Source organism: Phocoena sinus, chromosome 14, assembly GCF_008692025.1.
Source record: "Phocoena sinus isolate mPhoSin1 chromosome 14, mPhoSin1.pri, whole genome shotgun sequence".
In the NCBI taxonomy this organism is placed as follows: domain Eukaryota; kingdom Metazoa; phylum Chordata; class Mammalia; order Artiodactyla; family Phocoenidae; genus Phocoena; species Phocoena sinus.
Window position 1 is genome coordinate 27,955,875 of NC_045776.1, and position 23,430 is coordinate 27,979,304.

At 46.2% G+C, this 23,430-nt stretch overlaps 1 protein-coding gene across 7 annotated transcripts in view; it reads right to left on the reverse strand.

Moving 5' to 3' along the window:
• The window catches only part of SLC14A2 (solute carrier family 14 member 2), a 459,857-nt gene that overhangs the window by 23,551 nt on the left and 412,876 nt on the right, over window positions 1–23,430 (reverse strand). For all 7 annotated transcript variants that reach the window (XM_032603332.1, XM_032603327.1, XM_032603329.1 and 4 more), the window contains 8 exons: window positions 22,976–23,156; window positions 21,803–21,992; window positions 19,156–19,284; window positions 14,579–14,771; window positions 10,520–10,667; window positions 9,102–9,236; window positions 7,515–7,564; window positions 6,859–7,033 (listed from right to left, as the gene is read on the reverse strand). In XM_032603332.1, the coding sequence (XP_032459223.1) occupies window positions 6,859–7,033; window positions 7,515–7,564; window positions 9,102–9,236; window positions 10,520–10,667; window positions 14,579–14,771; window positions 19,156–19,284; window positions 21,803–21,992; window positions 22,976–23,156 (1,201 nt within the window). The remainder of the gene's footprint in view (window positions 1–6,858; window positions 7,034–7,514; window positions 7,565–9,101; window positions 9,237–10,519; window positions 10,668–14,578; window positions 14,772–19,155; window positions 19,285–21,802; window positions 21,993–22,975; window positions 23,157–23,430) is intronic.

Here is a 23,430-nt window from a genome sequence, read left to right on the forward strand (position 1 = left end):
CAGAGGAGGGGTCCTGATCACGGAGGGCCTCATGAAGAAGGAAAGCAAACAAAAGAGTGAGGGAGGAGCCCTGAAGGGACCCACATTCCAGGGAGGGGTGGGGAACTGACAAGAGGTCAGCTTCCTGCACAGGGGGCCTTCTTTTGGTGTTGCAAGTTCAAGGCCCATGGCTGTCTGCTGAGGACACGTTCCTTGTCCCCCCAGCTGGCTGGTCTCTTGGCTCAGCTCTGGAGGCCCATCTCTTGACCTCTTGCTCTAGCCTCTCCTTGAAGGCTCCTGAACTTCCTGTGGTGTGTTCACTCCAGCCCTTAAGCATCTAAAAGTGACAGGGAGATGCTACCCACGTACAACATGTAACCAGTTTGAAAAGACAAGAAATGATCACCCGGGAGGGAGGAGCCATCCAGGAAATTCTCACACATTCCATGAGCCAAATGGAGCTGTGTACTCAGAAGTGTGGTGAGTATCTGTCACGCACCCTAGATTAGGGAGGGGCAGTCGAGTGCTCCTGGAAAGCAGAAGACTGAGGTGGACTCTTGTCCCCTGAGGGTCTTACCAGAGGCCACAGCTCAGATGCTGCAGTATCCCCAAGATAATCTATGCGTACAGATTATCTCCTGGAGGGCTTGGTCATCAGAATTTACTTCAGAACTAAGTCTTCTTCATAATGCTCATGGCTTCAACTCTGCATTTCCAACTTCGTAGGGGGAGGAGCCTGCATTGACCTCCAGGAGCCAAACTTGGGGAGGTCAGATTCCTCCAGGGGAAAAGCCTAGAGTTCCTGTGGAATAAATGAAAGCCGAGCTAGAAGTTCCCCGAGAGTTACTTCCTTTACTTCATTCTGTTCCAGCAGCCTGTGCAGCTGTAGGAGGGGCTGGCAACTCCTAGTTATCAGTTCACAGAGAATAAGGACTTATTTAGCAATGCCCCCTGCCTCCCTCCTTGGGGCCTTGGAATTCTAGTTCCGTTAGCGACAGAAGCGCTCTCTATGGATTCTTCTATCTTCTCTGAATGGCAAGAGGCAGGGAAGCCCAGGCAAGTTGAAAAATCTCACATTAAAAAGTGAATACCTTTTAAAGTTGTCAGGTGAGACTGTGGTTTATTGGGTAGAAATCATACCCACACTGAAACTGCCAGCTCCTAGCTGGTTTTAGGTAATAGTTGTCCCCAGGCCCTCACAGCCTTTATGACCTGCGGAGACAAAGCTCAGACTCATACAGGAAGCACAAACAAACTGGGGCACACAGGTTTGATGTAGCCACAGAAGTAGGCCAGGAAGATTAAGTTTTTTGATGGGCAGATCTTAGAAGGTTGACCAGAAGAAGAATCCCTGGAGAGGGGAGAGTGATGAAGAGGAGAAAGTCAAGGACAAGGCAAAGTTGAGTGATGCTGGCCCCTCAGTTTGCATTCACACAAGCAGCCATGTTGAGCATTTTGGTAGACTGACCAAATGGCTAACTAGTCAAGCTCTAGGAAAAACTATAATGGCAGCAATGGTATACTTTTGATATATTTATCTCCATGTTCTTACATTTTTGCCACCTTAATGATACCTCCTCCTTATTCTTCTGTAGGAACTCAGGGCTATAGAATCACTGAAACTTGGAGCTGGAAGAGAGGCTGCAGTTGTCAGCTGGTCTACATCCACCCAAAGCAAGCATCTCCAACAGGCCCCCAGCCCTGTTCCTGAGCTCAGGGTCTCACAGGACAACCATTTTTCAGGCAACTTCCACTGTGAAAAAGCACCCCTCTCCACTGATTCAACATCTGCTTGCTTAGCACTCCCACGTAGTGGTCCGTATTCCATGCTCTGAAGTATTGTTGAGTAAACTGACTTCTTCTTCCACATGTGTTACCTCATACTACGGACAGTCATGGCCCCAGACGTTTCTTCTCCAAGCCGAATACAACAGTTTCATCATCATTCCTGATGAAACAAAGGGGCCTCCTGACCTCATTCACCCAGCCCGGCCCCATGTCAGCATGCCCTGCCTTGCCAAAGATGCTCTCAGAATGTGCTACCCATTTTTTCCTTTGTACTCTCCCCTCCTTTTTCATCCAACCTATTCTCGGAAGTGACTCCTTCAAACTAAGATGCAAGTGATTGATCATGCTTACTGTGTTACCTTCCCAGGACTGTTTACATTTTAACAGGTTCAAAGACTTGAACTGAGGGGATGGCTGGGAATGTTTGGGCAGCAGATAATGGCAAGATAGAGGACAAGAGGAGAAGAGGCATAGAAATTTTCCTGAAACCCTTAATATCATGCTTGATACTTTTCCTAAACAGAAGACTAACTCGACAAGATAATTCACTCAAAATCATGAAACTGGTGCTGTGACCTTATGTGGCACAGGTAGTCTGTGGTGACACCCTCACCTTTACTTTAGGTGAGACTAATCACCTGCTCAGGCAAATCCCCATAAAGTGAATTCCTTGAAGGCAGGAACTGATCTGATTCTCTCCTGGTTTGTTGTCAGGGGGGCCTGAGTAACATATTAATAGTTCCCCATACAATATCTTCTGGATGAATGAGTGAATGAAGTCAGAAAAACAGTTAAAAGAAAATGATAAAGTTAAAAGGAAATGATAAAGTTTAAAATAAAGGGATAAGAATACACCAGAAAAAAAAAAAAAAAAGAAAATACCAGAAAGAAAGTAAGTATGGCAACATAAATGTCAGCTGAGCTGGAATTTGGTTAAAGGCACTAATGAGTATAAAAATGGGTACTTTGTAATAGTAGAAGATAAAATTTAAGAAGAAACAATGACAGTCATAGTCCATAGGCACCAAACAATGTAGCTGCTAAATATATGAGACAAATATTTCAGAAATATAAAGAGAGTTTAATAAAACTATACAATTATAGTTGAATTTTAATCAACACTTCAGAATTAAGATTCATAGACAAAAAATAAATAAGTGCATAGAAGAGTTGAATGATGCAATTAATAAATGAATTTAATATGTATTTCCTTCAAATCAAAAATCTGCATTTTGTATGTCCAAAATCAATCAAATACTTGGCCACACAGAAAAATGCATAACATTTTAAAATAGAGATTGAACAGACCATATTCTTTGCTCATAATCCAATAAAACTAGATATAAGAAGTTAAAAAATATCAAAAAGTTTAAAGTGCTAGAAATTAAAAAACACATTCTTAAATAATCCTTGCATCAAAGAGAAATAAAAAGTAAAGTTATGAACTGTTTAAAACTGATGAAAGTAGAATACTTTATTCCAAACCCTACAGTACACAGCTAAAGCTGTACTCAGAGGGAAATTAATAGCCTTAAAATGCCTTTGTTGTTAAAAGAGAAAGATCTAAAATAAAGGAACTTTATATGAATTTTAAAACGTTAGGAAGAAAACCATTTAAATAAACCACGAGAAAATGGGAAAAAGACATAGAAAAAAAATGAGTAGAAAAGGACAAATAAATTCTAAACTGTTTCTTTGAAACAAACCAATAAAATGGATGAAGCCCTCACAAGCCTGATTAAGCAAAAGAGAGTAAAATTACATAAGATTAGAAATGAAAAAGGAGACAAAGCAACAGATAACAGGAGAGATAGAAATTATCATGAGAATATTATGAGTAATAGTATGGCAACAAAATTTTATTATTAAAGAAAATGGATTATTCCCTAGCAAACTCCCAAGTTTGACCAAGAAGAAGTAAAAAAATTTATTATGTCAATTATCATAAAAGAGACAGGAGAGATGATTTAAGATTATTTAAAAATACAGCACAAAAATAGAACAAAAAATAGAATTTTTTGTTCTAAAAATAGAACAAAACTATTTCACAGTGATAGTAGAACTCATCAGTGTTGTAGGAGAGAAGATGAAAATGGGAGGGTGAGATGGCCAGGTCAGAGGGAAGAGACAGTGGAGAGAGGGGGAAAGGGGTATGTTGGGGAAAGATAGTTTAAGACAGTGCCTCCTCTAAAGCCCCCTTATCCCCAACCCTACACATACATTCCTACTCTCTTTAATGACTGCTTATTTCTGTTCATCCATAAATACTTATGTTCAACTATCATTTGTATACCCAAGGGCTGCTGCTGGTAGTTTGGGGTGATAGTAGGAAAACAGCTATGATATGCTCCCTGAAGCCCTCCTCCTTCCCTCCTGGGGGCCTGCTCCCAAGCAACCCCATGTTGGTGGTGAGAATCTGTAAGGTTAGGGCTCGTGACATACTCATTCAAGGGGACAGTAGTTGGCGAAGCTCTGGTGAAGGTGGGACAAGATCACTCCAGGGAGCTAGCTCTCAGGTCCCGAAAGGCTATTTGGGCTACTTCAGAGGACATCTGGGCACCTGTCTATGGCCTGTGGGAAGAGTGCCCTGCACTGGGCAGAGTTTTCTTAGAGGGGTGGGGATTTTCACTTCTACCCCACCCTCATCCATACTTGAGAGAGAGAGATGCCGCTTCTGCCCACCAGCCTGGCTTAATGGGAATTGTTCTGCCTCTGGAAGGAGATTGTTTGACCAAATTTGAAAAATTACCATCAATTTTTGGCCTCTTAGCCCCCAAAGATTTTTTTTTTTAACATTTTATCACTCCTGTACAACTTCTCTTGGCCAGAGAATTCAGTGATTAATAATACTTGGCCCCGGCTGTTCTTTCTTACATCACACTAGCAGATAATGTGTTTTTTTATTTGTACATATATAACCTGGCCATCTTGATCACAGTGCGTTATAGAGTTTCTGGGTCCTGTGGCTTTTCCAGACTTGCTGGACATACTTTTTCCTTTCTCTGAATAACTTAGCTTTTATCCACTTTTTTCCAAATGAGTTTGGCAGCTTGTATTACAGTTAACTTTTAATTCCTGTGGGGGTTAAAGGGGGAACTTGGGAGGGAAAAACAACCCAGATACCAGTGACCAAAGTGGTACCTTGTAAATGACAAACTATGAAGTGGTGTGGGGAGAGAAGGGAGGGGGAGAGATAATCTTGTCCAGTTGAGCTGAAAGCATTTTTCATATCCAAATAGTTTTCCTCTCCTGAAAATCCAATAGAAAGCATGGTTGAAGGACTGTTCCCATCAGATCTGGTGCTTTGGATGGAGATTCTCAAGGGCTTAACAGAGAGAAGAGGGGATTTCCTACGACAATTTGCCCATAATGAATGAATAGGGTTTCTGGTTCTATCTCTTGTTAGAATAGCCGGGGTGGGGATGGGGTGTCTCCCTCCGTTTTGGGTGATTGAGCCCAGAAGCCTTCATCCTCCATATGGAGGGGATCACTCATCACAGGATGGTGGGACAACCTGGCCTGCAGGCTCCCTTATAACCCTGAGATTCCAGAGCCCCCCTCCTCTTCCTGCCTAGAAACCCCTGCACTGAAGGGCCTGAGTTTTCTTCTTCTTCTCGTGGTGGTGCACCTGCTGGCAGAGGGGAAGGAGAGCGAGGGGCCGGAGAGGGTGAGCCTTGGGGTGGTTCCCAGACATGTGTGTGGAAGGAAGTCCCCGTGTAAAACTGCGCCTCTTGGTGCTCATCACTGGGCCTGTCAGTCTCTGAAAGAGCCTCAGGGCAGATTTTCCTGCTTCCAGTCACACTGATCAATGTTTCTTGAGTGCCCTCCATTTCCTAAGAATCTTCACACTATCACCCAGCATGTAAATGCCTTGTGGCTTTATCTGGTGTAAAGGACATGGTGGTGTCCTTTGGGTCTGCCCACTTCCCACCAGCTCCTGTAACTGTTATGTGGATCTCCAGCTCCTAAGCATTGTTATATTGATCATCTACATCAGGGACTAGCCGACTATGGCTTGTGGGCCAAATCTAGCTGCTTGCTTAATAAAGTCTTATTGGAACACAGCTACCATCATTCATTTACATGTTGTCTAAGACTGCTTTGCTCTACAATGACAGAGTTGAGTGTTTGTAAGAGACTGTATAGCCCCCAGAGCCAAAAATATTTACTATTTGACACTTTCTGGGAAAAAGTTGACAACCCCTGATCTATATATAAATAAAGATTGAATGTAAGCTAATGCCTATAATTGGGAAGGCAAATTATGAAATTCATGGATAAGTTTTGTTCTTCTACTCAAGCCTAACCATTTGTTTAAAGTATCATAAATCTCATAAGGCTTCCAACACCCACAAGCAGACAGGAAAATGAAATAAATTTCCCCAGCCTCTCACATACTGAGCTCAGGTACTTTCCTCAACTGAATTCCCTGCTCAAAGTTGCTGGCTTGACCTACACTGAGAAATGCTTATCCTTTATCATGAGTCATACAGGATTCTAACTTACTGATTCCTTCCTGCTACGGAATACCTTCTCGTCCTTTACTTTGACCCCTGAACATTCAAGACTCCCTATTTAGACACTTTCAGTGCCCTAGCTGTCCCTGTTTTTACTTTAAAACTACCTGTGTGAAATTCCTCTCTTTAATGGAAAGCTGTATGTGCCCATCAGCCATTAGCTCCGTGCACCGTGGTGCCTGCATCCCCCGAATTTTCACCCACTCAGGAACCACTCAGCAAGTTCAGTTTCACAGCATCTATTATTTAGTTAAACATGCCAAGAAGATCATCTCTTAATCACCTTTCCAAAAGACTTAAGCCAATGACATTGAAAACACATCCCTTACTACTAGTGCCAGCAAGCTCCTCACCAACTTCCTCTAACGATGCACAATGGTTAGTTAAGGTGATCTGGGCAGGAAGAGAAAAATCAGCACCAGGGAAAGGGAGTTACAGGTGTGTTTGGTTCCACACGGGTACAAAGAGAAGCAAAGAAAGTGAGTGCTGCAGCTGATTGACCCAGAGTTGAGATTACAGGGAGCAGACCCAGGTCCAGGCAAAGAGCATTTCTGCCTGTAACTTGGTTAATCACCACTGAGGGACTTCTCTTCTTCACTGCTTTTCACTGTCAGGTAGTAGATGCGGTTGGCCTCTGGGTAGGTGACTTTGCTGAGTGGGAGCTTGTAGATGGCCGGGTTGTTGGTCGTCAGGAGCAGGAAGGTGAGTGCCGAGAGGCAGAAGGGCCAGGTGCCTGGTGGCACACCAACCTGAAATCAAAAACACTGGGATCTGAAAATGTTCCTGGGTTCCGGGGAACTTGGGAGAGAAGGATGCGGTAGGGGTTGAGGATGGGGCATTGGTTTCTGGATTTATCATGTCAGAGTAGTTGGTTTGAATTTGAGGTGTTGGTACCTTTGGGCACAATCAGAATCTTTTAATGATGGAGCTGAAAATCCCCCAGGGATGATCTCCCATATCCGGCCAAACATGAATACCTCCATCTGTCCATCCATGTTCTCCACTGCTAGTTACAATACTCTCTTTCACACACACACACACACACACACACACACCCAGAGGCACATGTATGCTATTGCCAGTCCTTCTCTGCACAGACCCTGGATAAACCTTGACAAGCGTGTTGTATGGAGTGCTAGCTACCAGAACACAATCACAAGACTCCAAATGTCCTGAAGCCCTGTCTGGGGAGGGGCACTTTAGGGTAGTGTCAGGAGACCCCAAACTTACCACTGACATTATGTTGGAGAGGGCTGCTCCCATGTATGCGCAGAACAGGGCTGTGGAAAAACAAGGACCATCGGGAGTCAGCTTTCCAGGGTCTGCCCCCAGCCCTCCCCAAGAGGAGGGCTCCGCTCTGGCTCCAGCAGCTTTGGTGTTTGCACCATACCCTGACATCTGGCATGTTTGCCTGACATTATTAGTTATCTTTGCAGGTAGATGTGACCCATCTCCCATCAGGCTGTGTGTTCTCTGAGGGTAGAGATTAAAGCTTACATAACCCTTTATCCCCTCCCCACTTCCATGGTGGCCTTGAATAGAGTCAGGGGTCAATAAGCATCTTTCACTAGTCCACCCTGACCTTGGTGATGGTCTAGCACAGGCTGATCTGTCTGGGGGTGAGTGGTCAGACTATGTGAGCTCTGGATAAAGTCCCTCCTGTCCAAGATTCTGAGCTGCTGTGGTGCTGTTGGACCTTAATCAAGTCCCACCACGGCTGGGTCTTATTGGGTCCCTGAGCCAGGCATGTGGGTTCACCCATAGGATGAGAGTAGTTGGACAGTTAGGGGAGCTCATCCATACCCCTGGTGCCTCTGGACAAGCTCCTTCTACCGCTGTACCTTTGCTCTGTTTCTCTGTCCAGAACACCTTTTCCCCCATCTTTGCCTATCTAAATCCCACCCTGAAAGTGTTGAGATAAACCCCGGCCTCCTCTTGAAGCCTTCCCAGATGGTTCCAGCCACAGGAATCTGCCACTCCTCTGAAGGACAAAGACAGTTACAGTCTGAACCTCAAAATACCTGGCACTTTTGACTTGGTAAATATTTACTGAGCCCACTGTCTCCAAGCCCAGCCTTGTGCCGGATGCTGAGGAGGATACAAGAGACGTGGAAGTCATTTACAGTCCCCACACGTAAGTGGGGAAAAAACAGGAAAAGCTCTTCTAGATGATATTCTGCCCTTTAAGAGCATGGTGCTGGGGTGCAGGTGTAATGATCGTGGCCCATTTCTCTTCTCTTCTCTGTTTACTCTATGGAAATCAAGCTTCCTTAGCGCTATGTTCTCATTTTCTGGGACCTCAGTGCTGCCAGGTACATACATCATCTCACTGGATCTTTCCAACCATCTTTTTAGATATCTTAGCCTGAATAATTGTGCAATTATTTCTCCTCTGCTAGACCATGGCTTCATGAGGATGTGGTCACCTCTGTATTCTCCATGCCTAGCCAAGGGCCTAGTACTTAGTGGTGCCTTACAAATAGTGGTTGAATGAAGAGTTATTCAGGGCAGGAGCACTGCCACTAGCACATGAGGAAACGTGTGTGGGATTTCCTTGTGAAATTTATAACACTGTGTACATACATATAGTAGCAGTAATAGTGGTGGTGACTCCATCTGACAGTGGAGGAGCCTCAAATCCCCCAGCTGTTAGGGACCCTACCAGTAAACCCTCTAGTGATAGGACCCCAGCCACAGTCCTTCCATCACTACTGCTCAGTACTGATTAGTGGCCACCATGGATGTCACATAACCAGGGGAGTGGGGAGGGCAAGGAACAGCAGAGTGGCTTGGTTGCCAGCTTTCCCAGATACCCACCGCAGATGAGGGCCAGCAGGTGGGTCTGCCAGGTAAGGGCGTAGAACATGCCACCGATGGCGATGCAGGAGAGGACGCAGTTGTAGCTCCAGAGGCCCAGGTAGATAGTCTTGAAGGGCGTGGCCACCGTCAGGGCTGTGGGACAAGGTGTTGCATTTCTGGCTGATTCAGGGTCACAGCACAAAGATCACCCCATGGTGGTGCCAGGTCTCAGGTGGCCTCTCTTCCGTCGTTCCCCCCACACCTGCTACCCCTACTCATCAGAGGAGCCTCTGCAAATAGTGTCTGGTCTTAGGAAACCAAAAATGGGAGGAGAGCAGTGGTTTCCACTGTTTTTCAAAGATTTCACTCAGAGGTATGACTACTTCTATGGTGAGGATAAGCCAAACAGGTGGACTCTAGGCCCTCCCCACTCCTTTGGCCAGAGCAGCTGCATTTTTAGCAAGAAAGATTTCAATTGAAAAAGTTCTGCTTCAACTGGTTGAAAAACATTATGTATATACAGACATAGCTATATCTATATATACAGTTGGAGAAATGAGAAGCAAAAGGGGTAGGATGTGAACAGCAGGTGATCTGGGTAAAGAATTTGTGGGTGCCTCTTGGACTATTTTTATTTTCGTGATTTTTTTTTTTTTTTTTTTTTTTTGTGGTACATGAGCCTCTCACTGTTGTGGCCTCTCCCGTTGCGGAGCACAGGCTCCGGACGCGCAGGTTCAGCGGCCATGGCTCACGGGCCCAGCCGCTCTGCGGCATGTGGGATCCTCCCGGACCGGGGCACGAACCCGCGTCCCCTGCATCGGCAGGCGGACTCTCAACCACTGCGCCACCAGGGAAGCCCTATTTTCATAATTTTTGATAAGTTTGAAATTCTTTCCAAATAAAACAATTTATTTTTAAAGTTGTGCTTCCAAGAAGTTTTTGAAAAATATTGCGATAAATCAACAGGCTCCTATTCTTAAAGCGCCCGACGTCTATTTCTGACTCTACTGTCTGCAGTTACATATATAAGTGTGTATATATACACATATATAGAAATTAAATGACATTTGTCAAATGGCAATTCAATTTCTGAGAAAAGTTTTCCTTTTAGCTCAGTCAAAATTTCGAAGAGCTGGGTCATTTATACCTCTGCTTGGTCTGCTACTGGCCCCCACCCTCACTGGGTTGCCCTCCTCCCACCCCTCAGCTCCCAGGGGCTCAGTTTACAGGCCAACACGTCTCAGTCCCTTTGCATCTCTCCACACATCCTGCTACTGCAATCTGCTCCCTTTGCAGACTCGAGAAATGGAAAAATAATTCCTAAGCCCTGACAGTGTTTAAAAACTCCAGTGAGGATACGTCTAGACAATTTGCTGTGTGCTGGGGAAAAATGACCCCAGGAAAATGATCCCTGCAGAGAGGGGGCCCTGTCCTACCTGCTAACATCCCCACGATTGAGCCAATGGCTGCATGCAAGCAGATGAGTGGCGAGCAGATGAACAGGGCCACCAGGAACACGCCACCTGTCCAGGGATTGTCGCAGCCATACACCTGTCCGACCCCAATGGGGATGGATTGTAGCAGCTGCAAAGTCAACAGAATCCAGGTCACTGGAGCGTGGGCTGATAATGCAAGGACCAGGCCCTAGGGCCAGGAGTGAGCCATTCCTGGGTGGGTAATGGGGTGGAACGGAAGGATGGCTGTGCCCTCCAGTGTGTGGGAGAACGTGGGAGGGCACAAACTGGAACAAATAACTCCTCACTCCACCACCTGGCAGGCATCTGAGCATCCCTCATGCAAAGCCAGGCAGGTCCCGCAACACAGAGGCCAGACAGAGGTGCTTCTGAGGGACACATGGCTTTTGCTTTGAGGGGACCAGAGGATACCTCCCTGGACTGCCACTGGGGATTTCAGGCACTAGGGGATTTCCCCTAGACCTTCTGAAATTCTAGAAATATTCCAGGAATTTTGGAAATATTCTAGGCCATTTTGATGAATGATTTGACCAAAGGTCAGCCAGCTCATTGTGGCCAAGCCCAGGCTAGAGCCTCTGAGCTTGACCCCTAGTCTACTGGTGGCTGACTCACATTCAGTGCTACCTGGGGGATGGTGGGACCCTGGGAAGGAGGGGAAGCCACTTCCCCTGCTCTGGAGGAGCACTTCGCATTGCAGAAAGGTAGCGCGAGGAACATCTGGAGAACAGCATGGAGCCCCAAATCCCTGGGCCTGAGAGTCATTGGGTGGCGCTGGAATTGGAGGTGATTGATTTGGCAGTGATGTCAGATAGCCTTTTTTTTGCCCTAGCTGAACCACCCACACCTTGGCAAAAAGTTCTTTGAGGGCAAAAAGGAAAGGAGGGAGATTGACAGGGCAGGGAGAGGACTGGCTTGGGAGGTGAGAGCTCTAGCTTTTTTTTTTTTTTTTTGCGGTATGCGGGCCTCTTACTGTTGTGGCCTCTCCCATTGCAGAGCACAGGCTGCAGACGCGCAGGCTCAGCGGCCATGGCTCACGGGCAGACTCTCAACCACTGCGCCACCAGGGAAGCCCGAGAGCTCTAGCTTTTAGGGGGGCTCTGCAGGAGGTCATTGTGTAACCGCTGGCATGTTGCCTCCTAATCTGGGCTCTGGTGGCCTCCTCCGTAAGATGGGGAGGCTGTCCTAGCCGACTATCTTCCAGCTTTAAGATTCTGCCAACTCCTTTCTCCATTACCAGCTCACATGACCTTTTTGAGGACAGGCCTCCTTTACCTGGGCCCATAATAGGTGTTTAATAAATATGTGTTGGTTAGCTCAGTGGTTTCCAAACTTTGTGTACATTGGAATCACCTAAAGGTCGTTTTAAAAAATGTTGATGTCTGGCCCCTCCCCAGACATTCTGTTTTAACTGGTGTGGGGGGTCAGGAGGCATGGCTGGGGTCTCTGGTGACTCTAATGTACAACAGAGCTTGGAGAGCAATGGATTAGCTACAGACAATCTCCTGGAGATGTTGGGAGTGCATTGCATTTCTCCCTTTGATGAAATTTTGTTCTTTTTAACAACTTGACTTAATTCTGGAGTCAGTATGATTTCTTTAGAGAATTTGAGGAGTCCCAGAGAGCTTTTAAACTATGTCCATTCTTGTCTCCGAATGGGTGGCCTTTTAATCACCAAGCACTGTTTGGGCCAGAGTCTAAAGACTTCTGCAAGGAATCATAGGGTGGGGGCCCCGTCTTATTTAAAGAAACCCTGAAAACCCTTTGTACCAGTCCAGGGAGCTCAGCTTCAGAGTGGGAACAGGTTGGAAATCTACTCAGTAAATATTCCATGACTTCCCTACATCTGAGGAATGCAGGATGCAGCGGGGAATCCGACTCCCACCTTCCCAACTGGGGACCCAGGTTTAAAGCCCAAGCAGGCAAGAATGAGAAGAATGAGGGGACGAGCTGCTTTGGAGTGAAGCCTGGGTTTAGAATGAAGCTCTGCCGGTTTCCAAATTTCAGCCTGGCGAATGGTGGCCCTGGTCCCTCCAAGCTGTGCTCCGGGCCACAGCCAATACCCTGGTGCGCAGTGCAGTCAGGTGTGCGGTGGAAATTTACTAAGGACCGGCCTCCTATGTACTGCGGATAATCCTTGTGTAACAACAACAAGCTGGTTAAACAAAACAGAAGTCACTCCCCTCATTGTTTTGAAGAGAAAGAGGGAAATGGCATTGATTCTTCAAAACTCAGATCTGGATGAGCAGAAGAAAAGGAGCCAGTGGTCAGAGTGGTGGTGGTGGGGAATTCAGAGGGTGTGCTTGGGCCTCAGGGTATCTGGATTTGGCTCCTACCACTTTGTTTGTTTTGAAGATGAACAAGAGGTACCTCTTCTGTGTGGCTGTCTCCACTCTGGTCCTCTCAGCACAGGACAGTACAGCCTCACCGTGCAGGGTGGGTGGGGGGCTTGGTGGCCCTTTCTCTCTGGCAGTGCCACATGTCCCTGTGGCTGTCACTCAGACTCACCCCTAGGGCTCAGGGATAGCGGGTTGTGCCTCTGAGGCCGTGTGTGTCCAGTCGCCAGATGGCTGATCATTGATGATTCAAAATTAGTTTCGTCCCTGCTCTGACCCCAGCAGTTTTTCCATTTGAGAGGGTGGGCTTTTGCTTAAATGCGGGGCTCTGTCTTTTCCTGTCTTTTCCATTGTCTTGAATTTAGGCCCTAATCCTGCCTCTGATCCCATTCTAACCTCAGCCTCAGGTAAAGCTTTTAAAAAGACAAAAGCTTGAAAAAGGTTTGGCATTGCTGGCAGCAGTGTTTGCCATGAGGGGCAGGGGAGCCTTTCCTTTTCTGACAGGTTCAGGCTCGGAGTTTGGCTGACGCTGCAGGGCCTGTGCTGTCCACCCCACCTGGTGTCTGCCCGGCACCAGGGCCACCCAGAGGTTTAAGCACATCTAGACAAAGGACTTGGCTGGGGGGGGAGGGCTCAGAAATCAGATTTTGTGAACAATATTTGAGGCACTAGCTACAGTTTGACCTCAGGGATCTAACCCTCTCTGTGCCTTGGTTTTCCCGTCTGTGAAAGGGGATGATGATAGAACTTACAGCATTGGGTTATAATGAGGGTTAAATGAGTTAGTAAGCTAAGGGCTTGGAACAGTGTCTGATACATAATAAACTTGCTTTAGTGTAAGCTGTTAGCTATCTCTATATTCATTAACAAAGGCAAAATTTTACGATTCTATATATCTAATCTTATGTTAGGTTTTTATTATATCCCTTGATCTCTGATGTCTAGAGATCAGTAGAATAAATGAATATGTACATGTGCGATAGAATATAAGGCAGGGTTTCTCAACTTTGGAATTGCTGAAATTTTGGGCTGGTTAATTTTTTGCTGTGGGACAGGGGCTGACCTGTGCATTGTGGGATATCTAGCAGCATCCCTCGCCTCTACCCACTAGATGCCAGTGGCACCCTTTCTCCCCAGTCTTGATAATTATAACATTTCTGCAGACATTTGCCTTCCCCAGGAGGGCAAAAATCACTCCTGCTTGAGAACTGCTGATATGGAAAATAAACAAAAATTTAACCCCATCTTCTATTGATAATATCTTTAAAATCTTAATTTTAAACATTATTTTAGTGTCCTGACCCTTCACCCAACTATCTGTTTTTTTTAATATTTTCCCCTTAATCCCACCGTTCTGTCTTGTCAACTTAACCTTTATCTGTGAACTTGTTTATTATCTGTTTCCCTGTGCAGAGTATAGGCGTCATGAAGGCAGGGATGTTGTTTTGTTCTCCATGTATTCCCAGTGTCTGATAAAGTGCCCAACACAAATAAGGTCCTCAGTAGGGGTTTATTGAAAGAACATATGGAGGTGGCAGTGACCATTTCCTGTCCTCCTCTCTGCTAAGACCCATCATCTGCTGGAGGTGCATCTAGAGAAGATGAGAGCCTGAGTAATCCACAAACTGGTGAGTGAGACGGCCTGCAGTGGAAACAGGGCCCCACACACCTGCCACTGGTGACTTACCAAAGACATCTCAATCTCTGACCAGGTGATGTTCGGCACTGAAGACACAGGCTCCACCAGCGTCGTGGGGAAGAAGAGGTTGTAGTGGCCCGTGGCCGCCAAGTACAGGGTCACTGCAATGTTGAAGGGCAGTGTGAAGACCGGGAGGTCCCACTTGCTGAAGATGGAACTCAAGGCACTAGAAAAGACAGGGCTGGAGATGGAAGGGACAAAGGATTAATCGCTGCGCTCATCCTTCAGTCTATACTGTCTAGTCAGCTCTGGTCACTCACTATCCCCTCTCCTTGGCACAGCCATTCCTGGCTCCCTTGAGACTCGAGTGGTCCATTTACCTGGGACTGGAAATAAGGTGTTCAATGTAAGTCTACATCTTTGGGAAACAAAACTTAAAAGTCTTATAACTTGTTTTCAATAGAAAATGTTATAAAATAATTTATATATTTCCTTGTTTCTTAAACCAAGAAAACTAAACAAAATCTTATCCTTACAAAATGTCATGTATTGCCTTTGGATCATTACAATGTACATCACACTGTATCCTGGGCTGTGATAACATTTAGACTGTATGCTTTAAATAACCTTCTCAGAGGAGGCTGCTACGAATATAGCAATTCAGCTGAAGTACTTGGAATTATGCTAGGAGCCACCATGTGAAAATGAAACCTTCAGCTGACTGTGTCCTCTGTCTTCCTGGTGTCTTCCTTGGGGAGAGAGTGGATTCTGGAGAAAGATGGAGCGAGGTGCAAATCCTAACTCCTACACTTACAGGCTGAGTGAGCTGCGTTAGGAAATGAACCTTCCTTAGCCTCAGTTTCCTCTGAAAGGGCCATCCACCTGGCACCAAACACTCTACATCTCCCACAAGCAGTGAGCTGCAGGACAAAACTTGAACTCATGTGATGCAGTTGATTGGCTCACTTTTAATTAAGTACGATGACTCTCAATTGGGCATTTAAGACTGCCTGAAATCCCTACTATACGTCCCTAGCAAATTAACTCTCCAACTTGCTGAGACAACAATTTTGCATTTTCTCCTTTCTCAATTCTTCACTTTCTGCTTCCCTTTAGTTTCAGCTAACCACCTTGCTTTACGCCACTAAGAAAACAGAAATGACAAGATGAGAAATGCTTCATTTTCCCGACTATAAGATTCATACTCCGACTGCTTTGTTCCCACATACTCTTCCTCTCTGCCCTTTTCATATAATGGAAGTGTCCTTGCTCCCTTATCAGGCCAATTCTTTTCCTTGTACTTTGGGATCCAGTCTCTCAAAGACTTCATTCTTGCAATTCTCTCCTTTCTCTCCTGCAGCTTCAACCTCTCCTTTTTCTCCAGGTCACTCTCATAAATACATAATGTGTTCTAGTACCTTCTACCTTAAAAATCCTCCCCCTTTCTTATTTCTGGTCCAAGTATTGCCCCTTTTCTCTGCCCCCTGCACAACTCTTCAAAACTTGTCTATCTTTGTTGTCCCCAATTTTCTACTCCCATTCTTTCCTAAACCCACTCCAGTCAGGTGGATGTTCTCCCTACACCACAGAAATGGCTTTTGTCCAGTTCACCGATGACATCTCTCTTGCCGTGGTCATTCTCTGCCCCTTTCATTTGACAGTTGGATCCTCTGCCTGGATGGAAACACTTTCTGTCAGGGCTACCACGACACTGCACTTAGTTGCTTCTCTAGCTTCTCCTTCTCAAGTCCCCTTCAGTGGTTCTTCCACTCTTCTGCCAGGCATCTAAATCTTGGAAGATCCTACAGCTCTGTCTTCGATCTTCTCTTTTGGAATCCTCTCCTCCTGGGTGATAACCTTTAGTTTCAAGGATGAAATATCTTCCATATGCTTCTGCCTTCCTAATCTTGACCAAATCACTAAGTTACAGATTTGCACATCCAATTTCTTTCTCAGCATCTCTACTCAGAATGCTGAAGTTTAATATGTCCAGACAGAACTTTTGACGTGTGTCCTGTCCCTCACCATCAACTGGTTTTTCTTTCCGTCTCCTCCATCAACTCAGGTGCTCAGGCAAATTATAGGAGTGCACCGAGTCTTCCTTCACCCCCACCCCCAAACTCCACAGCCTCCCAGAAAGTCCTGCCAACTACCTTCCTTAAAATATACCCCAAGCCCAACCACTTCTCTTCACCTTCATGGACATCACCATGGTTAAAGCATTCCTGTCCTCTGTGGGTTATTGCAGCAGACCTAACTATGCTTCTAGCATCCACTCCCACTCCAGCTAAAATCCATTCTCTACACTACCAGCAGAGTGATTTGTTTAAATTTAAACCACATCCTATCACCCCTCTGCTTAAAACCCTTTAACTGCTTCTCATCACAGTTGTAAAACTCAAAAGGCTTACTGGAGAGGTACAAACTATTAGGTACAAAATAAGCTACAAGGATATATTGTACAATACGGGGAATATAACCAATCTTATAATAACTATAAATGGAGTATAACCTTTAAAAATTGTGAATCACTATACTGTACACCTATAACTTATATAATGTTGTACAGCAACTATATTTCAATTAAAAGAAAGGCTTACTAGATCCACAAGGTGTATGGGCCTTGGCCATCATCTACTTCTGCCCTCACCTCCTGCCACCCCTTCTTCATTCACTGGGCTTCAGCCCCTCTGGTCTTGTTTCTTGAACACATCATACTTCTCCAGTAGGTGTCTTTGCATATGCCACTGGTTCTGCCCGCAATATACTTCACCCAGATCTTCAGATGGCAGGTACTTTCTTATTTAGGTGACAGTTCAGATGTCTCCTCTTCCAAGTGGCCTTCCCTGACCACCCAAGTCTGGGATCACTCTTTGTCCCGTTTGCTCCATTTTGCTTTCCTCAAAGCACGTATCATATCTTGAAATGATCGTTTTACTGAACAATTGATGAGTTTATTTCTATCTTTGCCAAGAAGAATGTCAGCTCCCAGAGGATGGAGACTTTCTCTTGCTCACAGCTCTCCCCGACATCTAGAATAGTCTCTGCACATAGCAGGCCCTCAGCAAATTTTTGTTTGTTGGATAACTCCAGCACTACTTAGTACCTACGCTGTGGATTAGATTTCCAGGATTGTGTGAGTGGATTCGTGAAGTGCCCGGATAGTAGCACAGAGCTCAGCCAGCGTAGGGGCCCAACGTTTTCTTCTTTTTTTTTTCTTCACTTTAAATTGGGAAGTGAGGGTGGGGATGGGGGCACGGTAGACACACTGCCACCCAGTGCACTGTGTCTGAGGGGCTTAATTTATGTAGTTATAAACCAAATGTATGCAAATGAAGACAAGTTCTCCTCCTCCTCAGGCGTGGCGTGTGGGGGACATTAAGGAAATCCCCACAGAAATGACTGTGTTAGCATTTTGTCCTGATAGATTAACGAAGAAATCCTAAGAAGAAACGTAAATTGCCCAGAATGCTTAATGTAGTAATTTATTTGCAAACACTCCTAAAAAGTAACAGAACAGCACTTAAACTAAATTAAGTGGTTTTAGTAACTCCAGAATTTGAAACCAAAGAAAGATGTTAAAAATCAGTCGACATGTCAGAGAGTGGTAGAGTTCAGGGGATTGGGGGACATGGGCTCCCCTCAGGCTTCCTGCTACCATGTGACGGTGGGTGCGACCAGACCCCTTGACGCTATAAGTTAGGAACCTATAGGAACCTATAGGAACGCTATAGACCCACTGGAGGTTCAAGTGAGCTGAACATTACATATGTAAGACATGTATTTGTTCCTAACAAACACCCTTCATCTTGACTCTTATTCCTTCTGAAAAATGAGGCCAATGCACAGCAAGACCTCAACTGATGCTTCTTGTTCAAAGATTCTATGCTTTAAATATAGACATTTTGTTTCAAGAAAGCTCTCTGATTTTATCACAAGTGAGTTTCAGCTTTTGGGTCTTGGTTAGACCACGGGATAGACGATTCCCATGTAGGCTGGAGTTGAATAGTGCAGACTCTGGGTTCATCATCTGGGGCAGGTTGCATAGCCTCTGCATGCCTTAGCCTTCCCTTCTGTAAATTGGGGACAGTAATAGTCCTCCCTTGCCTAGCACTGTGCCTCGCATGTAGAAAATACTCAGTAAATGTTAGCCTTTCTTACTAAGCCTATCATTCAGAGGAGGTTGTCAGCACAGTTAAAAAAAAAAAAAATGTAGCAGGGCTTCCCTGGTGGCGCAGTGGTTGAACGTCCGCCTGCCGGTGCAGGGCACACGGGTTCGTGCCCCGGTCCGGGAAGATCCCACATGCCGCGGAGCGGCTGGGCCTGTGAGCCATGGCCGCTGAGCCTGCGCGTCTGGAGCCTGTGCTCCGCAACGGGAGAGGTCACAACAGTGAGAGGCCTGCGTACCGCAAAAAAAAAAAAAAAAAAATGTAGCGTTTGCTCTTTGAAAGGTCCGTGTTATTCCAAACTCAAAATGATCCTCTTCTGTTGCAACTCAACTCATGGACTCTTGCAAGATAGAGACAAACCAGGTTGACTGTGAAGACACTGGGCCCCACAACAGTGTCAGACACAGCACCTTGGGGCCCTGTAGGTCCGAGAGCGGAAAGAAGGAGGTGCCTCACCAGGACATGGCTGTGAAGGTCACAGGAAGCAGAAGCCACCAGTAATAGTCTAACTTCTCGGAGAACACAGCTATCAGCATTCCCACCAGCATCCCATTGTACCCATGGAGACCCGAGGCGATGGTGGTCCTGGGGTTGAAAACAGAGGTACTGTGTGAATTTGTTGGCACTTACTGGGTCTGTTCCTCCTGCTGCTCACAGAAAAAAGTCAGCTTAGTCAATGAATATAGGGTAGTCACACAGCTGCCGGCACATTTCTAGATCACACACACACACACACACACACACACACACACACGCACGCACACACACACACACACACATACACACACATACCTTGATTACCCTTACTGATCTAGAATTAAATAATGCACTTTGTGTCTAAGCTCCCTTTGCTTCTCAGGGGAGTCTAGACTGCTTTATATAGAGGGAAATCTAAGAGAAACCTGAGGTGTGTCACGGGGAAGGGGTGTGTGTGTGTGTGATTTTTCAGAGAGAAAGGAGGGTTCAGAGAGCACTGGGGTAGTCAGGGGTGGCTCCCTGGCGGAGGAGGGATTTGAAGGAAGGGTAGGATTAGTTAGGCTGAAGCAAAAGTGCTCAGTTGGGAAGAGTGTGATGCTACATGGTAGGTTGGGTGAGGCCCGTCAGAAAAGGCTTTGGAAACCAAGCTGAGGGATTGGGTTTTCAGCTAATGCACACTTGTCTTAGTTTCTTAATCAGGATATTTGGGAAGATTAGGCAGGGAATGTGTGTGTTTCCCTCATAAAACTGGGAGCAAAAAAAGAGTCCATGGAGCAACTCTTTGAATGGCTTGGCAAGTTTTCCAGTGGATTGTGGTCAGGAGGGAGGTTGGCGAATTAGACTGTCAGAGCAGGAAGGGACACAGGCTTCTTGAAGGTGACCTGTAGGTGGGCTGGGTGGAGTTCACCTCAGGGCAGTTTTGGCGAACAGTGATGGAACAGTAGGACAAGAGCTGACCCTGTTGGAGGCCATTTCTATGCCAGCTCTCCGTGAGGCTGTAGGTGAGTGGCAGCAAGGAATAGGGAACCCACTGCTTGAAACAGAGACACAAATCTTGGCTGGAGCCCATTTCTTCTGTCACCTACCAGACCTACACCCCAAAGAATTCAGCCTCTTATTCATCTGATCTCGTATGGTCTCCCAGCTAGAATTGGCGTGGTCCCCCAAGGCCACCTTAGAGGGGCACTGACACTTCTCATGGGAGACAAGTCAACCCACGCCTGTGCCTTGGTGGAGCTGGAATGTCAGGGGGGCTGGAGGAGTGCAGCGTTGGTTATAACACAAGCAACTCGGATCACTCCCCAGGCTCTGGGGTCACCAGGGGCCCCCGGATCTGCTGTCCACTCTGTCCACGTGCCAGGGAGAGCACTGACCTCCAGGCTAGAAGACGCAGGTCACGTGTCCAAGCCTGAACCCTGCCATCCACTGGCTGTGGCTCCTTCCGTGAGCACCTTACTCCTCCTAGCCTTCTTTCTCTTACTTGCAAAATGTGGACCCTCTTACCTTCACTGTCTGCCTTGTGAAGTGGCAGGAAGAATCACAGGTAACAAGGCACGACAGTGTTTTCAATATTTTTACAGTATCCCATGGTAAGGAAGGAATGTGTTCATATTTTATAGTATGGCCCAGTTTCTCTCTCTCTCTCTCTCTCTCTCTCTCACCCCCCATACACACACCCAACATGATTGAAACAAAAATTTCACAAAATAATGTTTACCTTTACTACATATGGATTACTCTAATCTGTTTTATTTTACTCTATTATTTTAATTTTAAAAAGTCCTGTTTTTAAAAATTCATGATCTACAAATGAAGTGGTGACCACCAAATTAAAAAAAACCTGAGACTCTGGGCATTCCCAGACCTCTCTGATCATCAGAACTACCCAGGAGATCCACTGAATGGGAATATCTCTGGGAGGGAGGGGGACTGGGGCGGTGCTGAGAAATTACATTTCTTAACAATCACTCCAGGTGTTTCTGGCCATCAGGAAAGTTTGGGAACCATTGGAATAACATATGGCAAAGTCTGAGGAAATGGTCCCGTTCTCTAAAATGCACTTGTTGTTGTTACTGGGCTTTGTGACCACCGGTGCAGAGCTGCCCCTACCCCCCCCCCCCAACCTGCCCCCTCTCAGCTCCTGTTGTTCCCTTCTCCATGCCACCCCCCCACGCCCTCACTGCCTTCTCCTCTTGCCTTCCTCTCTCCCACATCAATGTTACTAGCTCAAGGTTGCCCTCTCTAAACTTCCCAACACTTAATGAGGTCTGCCTTCTCTGAGCTCTCCAGTATATACTGTCTTGTATTATTCTGAGACATTTCTTATCTGTTAGTCTTATCTCCCTCAACTAGATTGTAGGCTCCATGAAGGAAGAGCAGCTTAAGTGTTCCTCTGCACCTGCCTTCGAGGGAGTGTTTCCAGAAGTCTCTACAGTCAGATGGAGCCTGGTACTGTCACTTGTTGTGAACTTAGGAGAAGTTTAACTGTGTAAAGAACTCCAGTGACATGTTTAAAGCTGATACTCAGGAGACTGTGGTTGGCTGATACTAGGATAAGGTCACTCAAGTAAACACTTCTCCACTTGTCTATCCCAAGAACCCAAGACCCTCAGAGAGAGGAACTCACCTGTCCTGGCTCAAGACAAGGGCAGTTAAAGTTGACACCACTGTCCCCAGACCCCCAGCAATTGTCCACCAGGGATTCTGGATCAGGAGCCCTATGAAGATGATGAGCCCGCTGAGAGGGTTGTTGACGAACATCACCTGAGCGGCCCCCCTCAGAACCCAGTCTGTGAACTGGAAGGCCAGGGGCTTATCTGAAAGAGATAAGCAGAGTCATCAGCAGGGATCAGCCTGTGCTTCCCTGTTGGACCACTGGTTGGCAAGGCAACCAAGGCAGACAGGGATGCACTAGCCAGGACATTTTCCCTCATTCAGTCTGGCGCCCAGCCCGAATCTCTGCGTGGCCAGACAATCAGTCCACAGTGGTGTCAGTTTTGCCATACAGACTGAGGCACCATGCTGAGACCAATTTAACGCTATTCCAGCCATTGCCTTGGTTGGTAAGGCAGCCCCAGGAACATTCCAAGGGAAATTTATTGGTCCAAAGGAAGAGGTGGGGAGGTAAGGAAACTCTTTTTGTGTAGAGCTGTATGACTCAGTTGAGGGCTGGTATCTGAGCAGCAAAGAATACAGTCTGGAGAAAAAAAGGCTTGGAAAGTAATGATTTTAGCCCAGCTGTGAAATCAGCATTGAGTTATGTATTGACATTGAGTATTGACATGCATTCTGTCTCATTCTCTGGTTTGGTTTCCAGGACAATATATACCAGTGGGGGGCAAGTGGGGGAGGGTAGGTTAGGGATATTTGTTGCAACATTTAGTTTAGGGAAACTAGGAGAAGAATGATGTTAAAAGGGAAGAATCTGGAACATTGGGGAGGCCGAGGCCAATATTTTCTTGGCACATAGAAAATGACTGTGGAATAAGTGAAGGAATGACCATTCAGTTTGTTTGAAAATGGCTTCTACGTTGCTAATGTGGTTGTCCTACATCTATTCCATGTAGGAGTGAAGAATTTGCAAAGAACTAAAATCAGTGGAATGCACTGAATTCTGAAACCATGGGAATTCAGGTAGTAGGATACATTACAGCCACCCAGAGCCAGCCCTGAGCTGGAGGACCTCAAATGTGGGGGCCCTGCCATGGATGAGTGTGGGAGCAGCTTCCTCAGTCCAAGCCAGAGGGAGGGCTGGCTCTCTGGCCTGGCCTGGCTGCTTCTGCCCTGGGCATTGGCCTACCTTTCAGCCAGCTCCTGCATTCCTTCATCTCGCCTGTGAGGTAGCCCACAGCTTGAAAGAGGCTGATGCCCCCTTGGCCCAAAGAGCCCTGAGGGGCTGCCCCACTTTCTCTTCTTCTACCCTTTTCATTGGGTTTTTCAATCTTCACAATGTGGCTTTCTTCTCTGGATGACCGAAGATCCTTTAAGGAGAAGCCATGACAAAACATCAAATAATATAGCTTTTTGAGAGCAGGGGCATTTGCGGGTAGGGAAGATTGTCAGATTTTTTGATAAAGGTAGAGGATCATGAGACAAATAAATGTCTATTGTGCAATGCTGTCTAGAGTGCCCCACGCAGGCCTGCTTTTCCCAGGACTTCTACACGTTCCTCATAGCAGGGTTCTTAACTTTTTGTGCCATGGATCCCCTTTGGCAGTTTGGTAGGCCTGTGGGCTTCCTTCCAGAATGTTGGTA